This window comes from Lagopus muta, chromosome 6 (assembly GCF_023343835.1).
Source record: "Lagopus muta isolate bLagMut1 chromosome 6, bLagMut1 primary, whole genome shotgun sequence".
Lineage (NCBI taxonomy): Eukaryota > Metazoa > Chordata > Aves > Galliformes > Phasianidae > Lagopus > Lagopus muta.
Window position 1 is genome coordinate 3,003,370 of NC_064438.1, and position 12,755 is coordinate 3,016,124.

Sequence of the window (12,755 nt, forward strand, 5' to 3'; positions counted from 1 at the left end):
AGTATATTTCTGCACCGGGTTTGTTTCAACTACAGCTGTCCACTGAGCCCATGTGTATTTGGTGTCAGACGTTCCAAAGGGTTCTACCCAAGCCCAACTCACGGCCTTATGTAAGATGGTTAAAACTGTTAAACAGTTCATTAATGAGTATTCTACCAAGACTTAAGGCTAAATTGGAAATCAGAAAAAAATTACCATTCTGGTTAAATATTCAGTGTTGATTAAAGCTGTCTAATCCTCTTGTTTGCTTTAAGTCCCAAGCCACTCATCTTTCTGGAGAAGAGCTAGCCTGTGTATGAGAGTGGGAAAAAAAAGTGAGATTAAGAAACTAGAAAACTGTCAATTTAAAACAGGAGCTTAAATGTAAGAAATTAATAATTAGTGAGAGCACTGGATCATGAGTGAATGAGTCTATATATGCCCCGAGACCACAGTAAGTATTAAATGTTCAACTGCCTGAGACAAGTTTAACCCGTCCTTTACTTCCTTACATACTATGGTTTGCAGGCACATGAATACTCACCAGTGTATTTTTCATAACTTTGAGTATCTGGAATTACGACACCGAGAGATTCCTTCAAAGATATCCAAGTTTATTATTGAAAAATGCAATATTCAAATGTGTATGATACAGTAAGTCATCGCATTTGTACATGTAAACCTTGATAAAGTAAACAGCATCTCAAAGACAAATTTATGCCAAAAGTGTCTTACAATAGTTAATCATATCAACAACTTCTCCTCAGTGAATTCTTTTAGTTCTGGGGTAAACACCGGCTTGTAAGAGTAACCTTAAACCCAAAAGAAAGTGAAAGCTGACAGGCCAGAGGAACTTCTAGCTTGCAGTGCATAAAAGTTAATTTCTCTGAAACACTTGGTGGTAACCCTATTTTAAATGTTACTTACAAAGTTTGGAATTATGAATAGAAAAAATAGTTGAAACTGTACTCTCATTTCTTAATTAGAAACCAAGTTGTATTTAAATATTACATAAATTTCAAATATATACACATTATAAGAAATCTCTTATGATCATGATATTGCAAGTTAGCCAGGACTATTGAAGTAAAAATGGCTGAACAACATTATGTAGATTTTACATGAGATTATTTCAAACAACTGAAATTCCAGCGATACTACTCTAGGTAAAAATTAGAATCAACAGTTTTGTAGATTTTTTTTCAATACAAAATTCCGAGCCTTCTAAACATTAAATAAAAAGGTGATTTGAATTTTTTGAAATTTTTAACTGAAAAATTCTCAACTTCTCAGTGCTTAAAATCTCACTAGCTTTAGGCTGCATTGGGTTTAATCCTCATTTCTCATCTAGTAGCATCCCAACAACTAGTTCATGGCAAGTAAGGAGCACACTGCAGGGAACGTCTAGTGTTACAGAGCTTATGGCAAGAAGTTAGAATGAGCCAAAGGAACTAACAAAAGGCAATTTCCAGTGCGAGTGAGGAGGGGATATTCCATTAACTTTTCAAGTCAAAATCCCAGTCCTGAACTAAGAAAGTTCCTGCATAACATGGAAGAGCAAAGGGATTTCTCTGTGGTTCTTTGTTGTGCTGTTATAAATTTGTGCTGTTGTGGTAACGTTGTGCTGTCACGACCATGTCAAAATGATGTCAGTGTCAATGTATAGTGAACGCAGCTGTAATGTCAGAATTGGAGAAAAACTGTCGATGTGAGCCTATTCATACAAATTTCATTTGTATTGGGTAGGACCTTCAGGACATGTGTGTGTGTGTAGGGAGGGACAGGAGTGCAAAAGGTAGTCCTTGGGACAGTGACAGATGTCACAGCAGACCAGACACACGGTGTGCTTCCTCACACCACTCTGTCGCAAGCATACCAGCTGGCAACAAGCACTGGACAGAGTGGTTTGGGAACAGTTCTGTTTGGCTTCTTTTAGTGCTTTAAATACTTTAGGTCAGGCAACTGCTCTTGAAATTGGACCATCAGCAAAAAGGCATCACTTAATAAAACACTATGGATAAGTAAAGAATGAACCAGAGGAGAAAAGGAAAAGGATCGCAGGGGTTCTCACCGTGCTCCAGTTTCAACCCTTCATTTTGGAGACTCGATAAGGGACTCTGCAGCTAAACTTGCTAAAAGGAACACATGAGCTTTGCCTTCTCTGCTCATCTCCAGCCTCGAAATGCTGGTTTATTCCATTTTACTGCAGCAGGAGGTGGGCTTTAACGAGCATGAGCTTGAACACAGAAAGGTAAAGAGGTCTTTGAAAGCCACTGCCTTTCCTGCCACAGGAATTCAGGTTTGCAACTCACTTAAATGCTTGGAAAAACGGTTACTGGTTACGCTTCAGTCAAACTACGCATTAGAACTGGCAAAATAACTTACTTCATCTCTCTCCGAAATCTGCCTAAATGTGGATCTCTGAATTCTAGTGTCAGCTGTAACATAAAATACACATTGTTACGAATGGTTGGTTATAGATTTGCTTCAAGCTTTAACCCCCCCAAAATCAACATCAGTAGCTTACGAGGATTGTGAAAAATAAAATGCACCTGGAAATACTATGCAATTTTAAGTGATCACACATACACTGATAATTGCTTTTGGATCTGTCTCTTTTCTCCTAGGTAATGCCAAATGGAAAATGTGATTGATTTCCATTAACTTCACTGCCTTCGTATACAACTGTATACAACTTCGTATACAACTGTTTACAAGAATACATTACTTGGTGTACTTACAAAAATCTAGTTTATGACAGTACTAATGAGAATTGGTCTTACATGTAAGCTATCTAAGGAGAGCTATTTTTTTTTTCTTTTTATAGGCAAGGATCATTTTCAGTTAATCAAAGTGATTTCATGCTTCTGAACATAGGCATACGAATTTGCCCCTGAAAATTGGTGACACAGCTCCAAGATGAATAAATCCCACATAATACCATGCAGGGAATTCACTGAACTGCATGGCTCCAATCATTCTCTCTGGAAGCACTCACATTTGGAGTTTGCAGAAGAGGCCAAAATAAGGAAACCGCAGATGCACACAGATCATCCTAATGATACAGTAAGAAAAAAATATCACGAGTTTATGCCTTTCCCTGTATTAACACTCACTCTAAAGCTTTGTTCCCCAAGATACTTTCCTTCATGGAGAAGACCTCAGGAAATTAATGAATTTACGCATTAAGGTATGTATTTATTCACCTAACTTCACTAGATCCTCCAAACATTTTTTTTTGAGTGTTCTTTGGAATAAAATAGAGCCTAAGCAATCCTGAAAACATGATATAAGTCAAACTGCTATCAGAAAAGGGCACAGTAAGAGGCATGCATCTGCTTTGTAGGAATGCAGATGTATACTTCTGAAGAAATATGTGAAAAAAAACTCAAACCATTTGTCATCCAACATTACTATGGGAATTTAAGCCTCATCATCATCATCAATATTAACTTAAGTATTCATCTAAATTTTCTCTATAAATGTTTCAATAAAAAGGAGGTTGGGAAGAAAATCACGTGACCTGCTTTGTCTCAAAAGACTCCATCAGGATGCCCAATCACCACTGTAAGAAATTAAATTACAGCATAACAAATAGAGAGCTTTTGCTCAATCTGCAGGCAACCCTGATGGCACTCAGCTGTAAATACTGAGCACTCAATGCATCTCCTTCTATAGACAGAGGTGCTGAGCTCCATGAGGAAACTTCTCATTACAAAGGCTAATGAAACAGAATTCTTCGGATCCATTTCATTTCCATGCTTCCCCCCCTTCTCCACCCCCTATCCCCCCTTTTTCACTCACCAGAATTCAGATCTCACACAGTGGGCACAAATTTGGAGTTAAAAGTAACTAGAAATATGTATAATGTGTGTCAACTTTTCAATTTCTGAAATGGAAATTTCTTTCGTCTGCATCAAGACGCTGAATTTGGTTAGCAATAATTAAGACATTTTGGACTAATCGTTTGTATTTAAGAATATCTAGTTGCTCGTGCAGTCTCTGTAAGGGCGCATGCATAGAGCAAAATTGTCATAGATTAGATCAGCAATGACCTAAAGCGTTTTTGCACAAATTTAAGTTCTAAAGCTTTGTCAGGTTTCACAAACGCAGCTTGCATGCACGGTCTATTCGTACTGGTCATTCGTTTGGAAAGACAATACCTAGAATATGAAAAGATCATTCAGCATTCATAACATACAGTATTCCTGAGGACAGTGTGTGCCTTGTACTTCTGTAAAAGAACGTGCAGTCAATGCAAACAGCATACTAAACAAAGTCTAGCAAAAAGTTCTCAGCTTAAGCAAATGGCTATTAGTGGCAAAACCTTTACGCTTTGTTCATGTCCTTCAGACATAAAGGAACACACAGTGTTTCTCCAAAATTTCTTGTGCTTTTTTCAGTGCATAAACTGCAAAGTCAGATCTACACACTTTCCTTCAGTCTACTTTTATACACCAGCGCTGAAATATTAAGATTATAAATATTTAAATCCCAAATCATACTCAAATACAAAAGAGGTTTTCTTTCAAATGCACTTTTAAGTTCAGTTGGAATTTGCCTGTTTTGACTTGTGCCAATATCCACAGCAGAAACGAGAAAGCACAAAATAATCACCAGTTCTGACTGTTGCTGATTTCTCTTCGAAATCTTCTCACCTTGGGCCAGCCAAGGCATTTTGCTGTTAGGGAAAACTTGAAAAAGAGAGCTGAACTGTGACCTTCTGAAGAACTGAAGTATTATCGCTACGTGGCACAGAAACAGAACCTGTGACACATGGTTAATGCTGTCAAGTGGTGCTTGATATTCCGCAGTATGAAACAGGGAGAGAATAAATTAAATTAAATAGTGTGAAGCTGTAAGTACTCAGGAGAGTGCTGATATTTCTGATAAGGACTCCTGAGGAACTATCCAAAATGTAATTACCGGCCTTTCCAAAATACGGAAAGCTGAGTTCCGACAGCCCATTATCAAAGAACTAACTGCTAATACATCTGATTAAGCCACACCTTTCAATTTCCTTCCCCCTTTGTGCAATACTGTAGATACTTCTATAGTTGCCTTGCCAGGTCACATTAAGCTGGAATTAACCAAGACGAATATAGTGAAATGAGTACAGAAATTAAACGTTGATGCTAAAGTTCACTGGATACAATGGATTCTACTCATCTATTTGATGGGCTCTTAAAATTCATTTTATACAGTGTAATAATAATAATAATAATAATAATAATAATAAAATGATTGTTCTAACATATGTAAGTAAATACTGGAATGACACTTACTGATTCAACATGGCATTTATCAAGTAAAATTTCAGGTCTTTTTGTATCTGACAGCAGTGATTTCGCTGCAGCTTTATCTCTAAAACAACACATTGTATAATGTCAGTATAATTTGGTGGTTCTGTTGTATTTTTTTTCCTTTGTTTTTTTTTTTCTTCTCATTCAATATTTAAGCATTGCTTAAAATTGTACAAGACGAACGGGATGACTGCGACTCTTGTTTCCCCACTCTCTACACTGCAAGTGAACTCTGCTCGCTTGTTTAGATTTTTCAAATGAAGTGCTTATCTTCTCACACATTATGAAATGTTAATAGCAACTCCATCAACAAAATGTGACAACAACCATACGCAGCACTACCTTACACTGTATTCACAAAAAAACCTGAAATTTGGTTCTTTACATGAGTGTCTATTTTTCATACAATGAGCTCCCCAGACTGTAAGAAGGCGTACAATTGATAATAGAAAATCTAAAAGTAACCACTGTGTGTGTGTGCTTTTATAGACAATCTGTATACACATCAGGCTGTATCTAATTCCCACACTCTGACTTATTTAGCCCCATAAAAGAAGTGCACATTACTGGAACGTTTACTGTTACAATAAGAAGAGCATTGTTATAAGGTGCTCAGATTCTCCTTCCCTGAACAAGCAAGTCAAAATGCTATACTGTATGTCTGATACATATCTGCATAAGCTTGCATATTATAAATAGTTAATTGTATATTCAGAATGAAGTAATTTGCACTGTATTAGAATATTTCAAGTTAGCATTCTGTGAAGTCACGGAATAATTGCTCAGACAGGTCAAAGAGAACAGTAACACAGTTAGACATCTGCATGCAGCAGAGCATGGAAATGACAGTTCTTTCATCCATGTGAAGGTGGCCTTTCTGCACAAAAAAAGTGGAAAGACAACTCATAGCCATGTCATTTTCAACTACAGCTGCAATGTGGGCAATGCAGTGTGTTTCAGTGCTGCTGTTTTCTCTTTGAATTTAGAATTTTTGGTTTTTGACTGGAAGGATAGATTAATGACAATGATGTGCAAATCTTAAACTGCATAGTATATAATAAGCAGCCATATACCCACTTTTTAGGGTAGGACCACATCCACAATCTCAACAAGAGACGAGGACAAACCTGACAAAACAATAAGCCTGAAAGATCGTTTATATCAAGTTATGGCCACAAAGGCAACAATCGTTTTTTTCTTCAGAGGCATTACAGATGCGGCTGAGCAATCAGAAGCTGTAGTGGATATCATGTAATTTCTTTTTAGTCATGCCCTCACCGTACAAGTTTATAGGTAATTTTTTATTTTCGTTATGCTGCTAGCATCTTCACGAACAGCATAAAAGCTCATTGCCATTTTAAAGTCAGTGTCCAAATTTTTAATCTGCTGCCCATTCCTGAGTGCCAGTTCTGGGCGCTCACCTCACAGACCAGTCACAAATAAGGCTCTTCATGTTCTTCATCGGAAGCACCTGTTTTCCACTTCCTGCCAAAGCCTGCAACTGCACAGCCCAGTAAGAACATATATATACACTTTGAATCGCACACACTGATGCAAGACTGACTTCGTTTCGAAATCGCACTCTTCAGTTTCCAAACAGCGTTTTTGTTGCAGCATGGTATTGACTAAGGCCATTCATGGTGATACTGTTTCCCATTCTTCTTTCTTTCTCTCTGCAAATGCTCTAGTTCAGCCTCGTACATCATTTCCTGGACTAAGTACTTCTCTCTCCTCATTCTGTCACACAAGTCTTTGGGCATGTCTGGAATCAGGTAAGCAATGAAAGACTTTATTCCGAAAACGAGGTGCTGAAAAGAAGAACAAAAACAATGGCTTCACACACGCATAAATACTCATTCCTAGGATCAAACTCTGGGGCCTCAAAGTGAATGGCAAATTTGGAACTGTGATGTGACTTGTGACTGAAAAGTCATCCTTCTTTTTTAATCTCTATTTAGATATACAAGGCCTGCTCTGATAATAATGCCTTCTATGTAGTTACGCTGGCCCACAGAATCAGAGGTGGATGTCATTGGCGTGGCAGTGGAGGTTGAACTTTCCCATCAATACCTGGTTACATTTTGCTGCCGTATGGTAGATAGCAGCAGAGGGGCTGTCTGACAGAATTGGTGTCTGACGTGGAAGTAAGTATGAAGCAAAAGTGTGCAACTGAGTTCCTCCATGTGGAAAAAATAGCAACCACTGACATCCACAAGATGCTTGCTGAATGTTTATGGCGACCAAACAGCGGGGGTGAGCACAGTGAGCTGGTGTGCGGTGTGTTTCAGCAGTGACGACAGCAATAGTGGTCACCTCCATTGGTGCACATTTGATGAGCATGGCATAAAAGCTCTTGTTCATCACTGGTGATAATGCACCTCTAATGGTGGTGACCATATTAAAAAAGAGTATTTCGTAGCTCTGGATTTGCTCTATCAGTTAGTGTTATTGTGCTCACTGCACCTGCTGACATTTCCATGGAAATAAATAAAAGGCATCGCTTCTGAAGTGATCTACGTATGTGCACATATATATGGGTATAAATGAACCATCTATCAGAAATGCTGAAGTCTTATGAAAAATGAAACTAAAGATACAGCTAGTGACCAGAATTCACACACAACTGCAGGATCTGCCATTAGTCTTTGTTAAGAGCTGGTTATCAAAGTAAGCAACCAGTTCCCCAGACAGTACCTTAGTCAAAGTTAGTACTCATTTCCAGTGTTGTATCAGGATGCCATCATGCGTATTTTTCCTGACACACACTACGGACAACTTCTAATAATGTTTAGTTGCGAACCATCAAGACTTATAAGATGATTGCTAAAAAAATATGATTTCGGGGGGGACTCCAGAAGCTGTGCTTGTCCTATCAATTCTGTTGGAAGTAGCTGATTGAAAACATTTTGAGGGGAGTGTTTTTTTTTTCTCTCAAGTACTATATTGAATAAACATCTAATGACAATGACACTCTCTTTAAGAGACTATTATAAAAAAAAATCACTTCAACTCTAAAAAGGTAGAAGAGAATTGTTGCATTCCATAACTTACCTCAAAAACAATAATGAAGGCCAGTCGTGCTGCCAGAACGTGCCAGAACTGCAAAGTGAATTCATAGGGAGTTGAACTCCAGGGAGGGGCTCTGTAATCTCTGTAGCTGTAAAGCAAAAATAAACTGTAAATTAGTCCATGCTCAAAAAACTGGACATGGTGAAAAGCTCTCAAACTTATCCCAGAGCTGGTTAAAAGGAGAGAATTTAACCTGAAAGCATATTTCAAGAGGAATTCAATGAAGAATCATAGCCCACAATATAAATATTAAATATAGATGCTTTTAAGATGGTAATGTTTTGCTTTCAAAAAGACAGAACAAACATTATCTTTTGTTGTTACACAGCTAGCATCTTGGAGTATTACATTCAAGTGTGTTGACTCTAAATTGGTTCTCATCCTTGCTTATAAGAAGTTGAGATTCTGATGACAAGGCCTGCATAAAGGTAACAGGATTGTATAACTTGGTCTAAGGTAATTTTCACTATAAAACTAAAGCCAAAACAAGAAACGGTGCACTTAATGCACAGTCAGGTTTAAGTTTTGTGCTCAATTTCTCCTATTTATCTTGCATAACATTTGGAAATCTGGGCTGGATTAAAGCCACAACAAACATTTAATTGCATATTTTAAATAATAGACCTCAGAATGCTGAGCAAAAATGAAATGAGAATTTTCTGCCATATTTACAGCTGGAGAACCACCCACAAGAAATAATTCACAGAGGCCAGTAACACGTGTCTTACAGTAATCCCAAAGAAACTAAGAATATAACATGGGTTTCCATTGGCTTAGTATTGCATCCTACAACACACTTTTCACATCTGAGATTTCCACGTTGAACAAAGTTGAACTCAGACACTTTTACTTTTCAAAAGTGAAACTACTCTGCCATTAACTTAATCACTGACTTTCCTTTTAATGCCTATTTGATGTCCATATATCACAAGCAGAGGGAACATCAAAACGTACCGGCAGTATCCTGAATATCCCATTCCAAGTTCACTCAGATCAAACACTGATAAGCTGCTATTGACATATCCTTTTAGACATCTGGAAAGCAAAGACGTGGGGTCAGAACTCTTCCTAAAGTGGATATAAAGTATAAAGCTGTGTGCTATCACATGTTGTGAGGATAATGTTTTGTTTGTTTATTAGGACAAAAGCAATTGTAAAATACTAAGCAGAGAATCAAAGTGTTATTGGAAAGAATGAAGTAACTTATGCTTCTAAGATAAGAAACATGATTTATAAATCTATTTTGAGCAAATTGCTCTTTTTATTTCTATTTTTTTTCCTCCTGGATCATCTATCAGCAGTTGCAAAGCAAACTAATTTCCTACTTCACTGTTGCCTTTCAAACCCACTGAACTAAGAAAGATGGCTAGAGAGACAAAAAGGATTCCTTGTTGTATGGGAACTGTTGTATCACAGCCTGAACCTCTGATTGATCACCTGAGACAAGCACTGAGTCAGCCCTGGGAGCACAGGTGAAGGCAATTCACTGCGTGACCAGTTTGTGAACATCTCTGAACTGCCTTGCTGTTTTATTGTTGGTTTTTTGGTTTTTTTTTTGTCTTGATGCTTTCTCTGTGCTCCTTCATCTTGGGAAGTGAAGAAGTTAAGTTTAGCTTGTGAGATGCACCATCACAGCTGCAGTAATAGCAAAGAGATAAGCAGGAAAATGGCTTAGTTCCCTCTCCTAGTGGGACAACAAAGACCAAAATCTTCACAGAAAAGAGGAACAACTCAACTAGGAAGAGCCTACAACTTCCACATTTTTTTGCATTTCTCGTATGCGTTTAGAAGGGAAGTAATGATGGAATGGCTGTTTCATGTGAAACACCTGACAAGGTTTGCACAGATGTGAAAGATAAAATGTTACCGCTCAAATACGTTGACACAGACAGACAGTAGGAAGAGTTTACTTCCCCTGAAATAAGCATGTATAAATAAATTTTTAAAAATCTTCATTACTTTTCTTGTCTGTATCCTTGATCTGTACAGGGACCATATTTATATGCATAGACAAAACGTGGAATGTAATCAGAAGTGATGGCAATAACAAAGGCATTGGTGATGACAGCCAGTACTCCAATTCCTTCAAGAATCCCATACCAGATACCTAGAAACAAAAGCAACGATGAAGTCAGTGGTTTTTAACTATCACAAAAAGTCATACTAATGATATTAAAGTCATTACTAGTCACAGTCTTTTTCTTTCCTCTTGAGAAAGATTTACTGACTCAGAAAAGCTAGCCAAGATAAAGTCACGTCCTCACACTCCCACCACTACAGGCTCCACCTGAAAAAATCATTACAGTACAGCCCACGCTGCTGAGAAGACATCCCTGATATCTGCAGGCTACCCATCAATTTCACTTTTGACATACTGAAATATTGCAAAGGGCAAGTTCCATCAAAGAAGATGACACAGAGGGATCATACCTTACAACGATAGATATCAGGTTCTCTCACCTATATCTGTTGCTCTTGCAGGCATCGGTCTTCGCCACTGAGTCACAAACTTATATGCATCTAGTCTTATTTCTATGATATTGTTCAGCAATGCCAGGAGAGGTGCCAGTGGAAAGGCAGCAACAAAGATGGTGGTAAAGCCAAACTGTAACACTAGATAAGCATTTCTGTGATTAGAAATTAGACATGCAAAAGCATATTTTAAAGCAATTTATTTTTTAAAAATAAGCTGACATCTCTATAAATCTGCTTACCCATCTCCAAGTATTCATCCATTAAACCATGGAGGTTCATCGGCTGCAGGTTCCAATCTTTCTCCCACTGAGGTAGAGAAATTTTATGCTCCATTGATTGTCCTCTTCTTTTCATTTTGCGTCGTGACCACCAATTCTGTAATAACCTGTATTAGACAAATGAAGTGTTCTTGTCTGTCCCTTGCTGTAGTTTGCAATTCTAGCTGTTGTTTTGAATGGCATCGGAGTGTTTTCTGAGGTGTTACATGGAAATATTTACAATATTGTTAAAGAGATTTCCAAGAAATCTAAGAAGTTTTAAACTTAACATTATAGTTTTAATTATGTATTCAACACAGCACGTCAGGTATTGTAATAAACCTTACAGAAAATGGAAAGGGCTCGCATTGACTTTTTAGTTTTTTATTTTAAGGATTTACCTGCATCACTAACTCAAAAATAACAGGAAAAAAAATCATGCACACTGAAAGCATTAAGCAAAGAATGCTCTATTTTTAATCCTCTAAGAGACAAGTCAAATAAGTAGAGCTTACTAGGAGCGTTAGGATATACTGAATAGCAGAAAACGCCTACTATTTTTTTGAACAAACTTAAAGAATCAGATGCCCTATGGAATATTTTCCTCTTTAAGCAAGTCATGTCTAAAAAAATGCTCCTTGAGCTGTAAATATTTAAGATTATTTTCTATGAAGGTTTGCAAAGGTCCTTTCACAAAGTAGCTATACATCTGAAGTAATAGCCTCACGCATAAAAGTGCTATAAAAGGAAAAAATATTACCTAGTACAGACATAAGTGGCAATTAAAGTCTATCATTTATTTCTAGATATTACTGAAAGAAAGAACCAAAGATGGGAAATAACTTCTCTAAGTGTTTTCATCAACAGGCTGCTATTTTTTCTCTCCAACTAACTTAGTGCTTAGCTCTTCCTATTGGAAGGCCACAATTACAAACCACAGCTTTGTCAAAACAAAACACTGCTTTCCATAAAGGAGCATGCACGTTCTAAAAGAAATTCCAGGCAGAGTTAAAGCAGTGCTGGCTTGTGAAGGCAGGAAGCCTGATACTTCAAGGCTGCTGCTTTTCAGAAATTTGCTTCTCCCAGCAATGCAGTGGCTGAATTGCAGACTGACTGCATGCTGTGAGTGTAAACTTTTCTGACATTATCAAGGTTAAGACTAATTAAATTAATCTCTGATGAGCAACCTCTTACTGAAAACAAATTCTTTCAGCTTCAGAAGAACTGTAAGACTCTTGGACCCATCACACTCTTCAGTACTTGAACAGCTCTGTTTGTACTATGGAGAATAAACTCAAAATAAACAATTTGGCTGGTTAATGGACCTTGGGAAACTTCAGGGCATGGTTACTGCTTCCCTTGGGTGTGAATTTGCAGTGGTGAGATGGAAAAAGCAAACATTCTCCAAGCATGTCATGTTCTTGAAATAGATATTTTTGCAAAATATGATCACAAAACTATGTAAACAGTAGTAATAATTCCCTGTCTCTCTTCAGGGAGGGCTAAAAATTAATACTAATGCTATTTTGAGGGATAATGCAAAACATGCCAATGTGAACTTGCTGAAGAATCTCACTTTACCTTCTTCTGAAAATATACATTTAGAGATCAGCAATGCAGCTGCCCACAAGCTTCATCAATTAGTGATGATCATAGAAAAAAATATCAGCTA

At 37.5% G+C, this 12,755-nt stretch overlaps 1 protein-coding gene across 6 annotated transcripts in view; it reads right to left on the reverse strand.

Annotated features, from left to right (window-relative positions):
* Positions 1-576: 576 nt before the first annotated feature.
* Positions 577-12,755, reverse strand: part of ANO3 (anoctamin 3) — a 200,988-nt gene continuing 188,809 nt past the window's right edge. For all 6 annotated transcript variants that reach the window (XM_048948252.1, XM_048948251.1, XM_048948256.1 and 3 more), the window contains 6 exons: positions 11,066-11,211; positions 10,812-10,964; positions 10,311-10,458; positions 9,306-9,386; positions 8,334-8,439; positions 577-7,090 (listed from right to left, as the gene is read on the reverse strand). In XM_048948252.1, the coding sequence (XP_048804209.1) occupies positions 6,908-7,090; positions 8,334-8,439; positions 9,306-9,386; positions 10,311-10,458; positions 10,812-10,964; positions 11,066-11,211 (817 nt within the window). In that variant the 3' untranslated portion in view covers positions 577-6,907. The remainder of the gene's footprint in view (positions 7,091-8,333; positions 8,440-9,305; positions 9,387-10,310; positions 10,459-10,811; positions 10,965-11,065; positions 11,212-12,755) is intronic.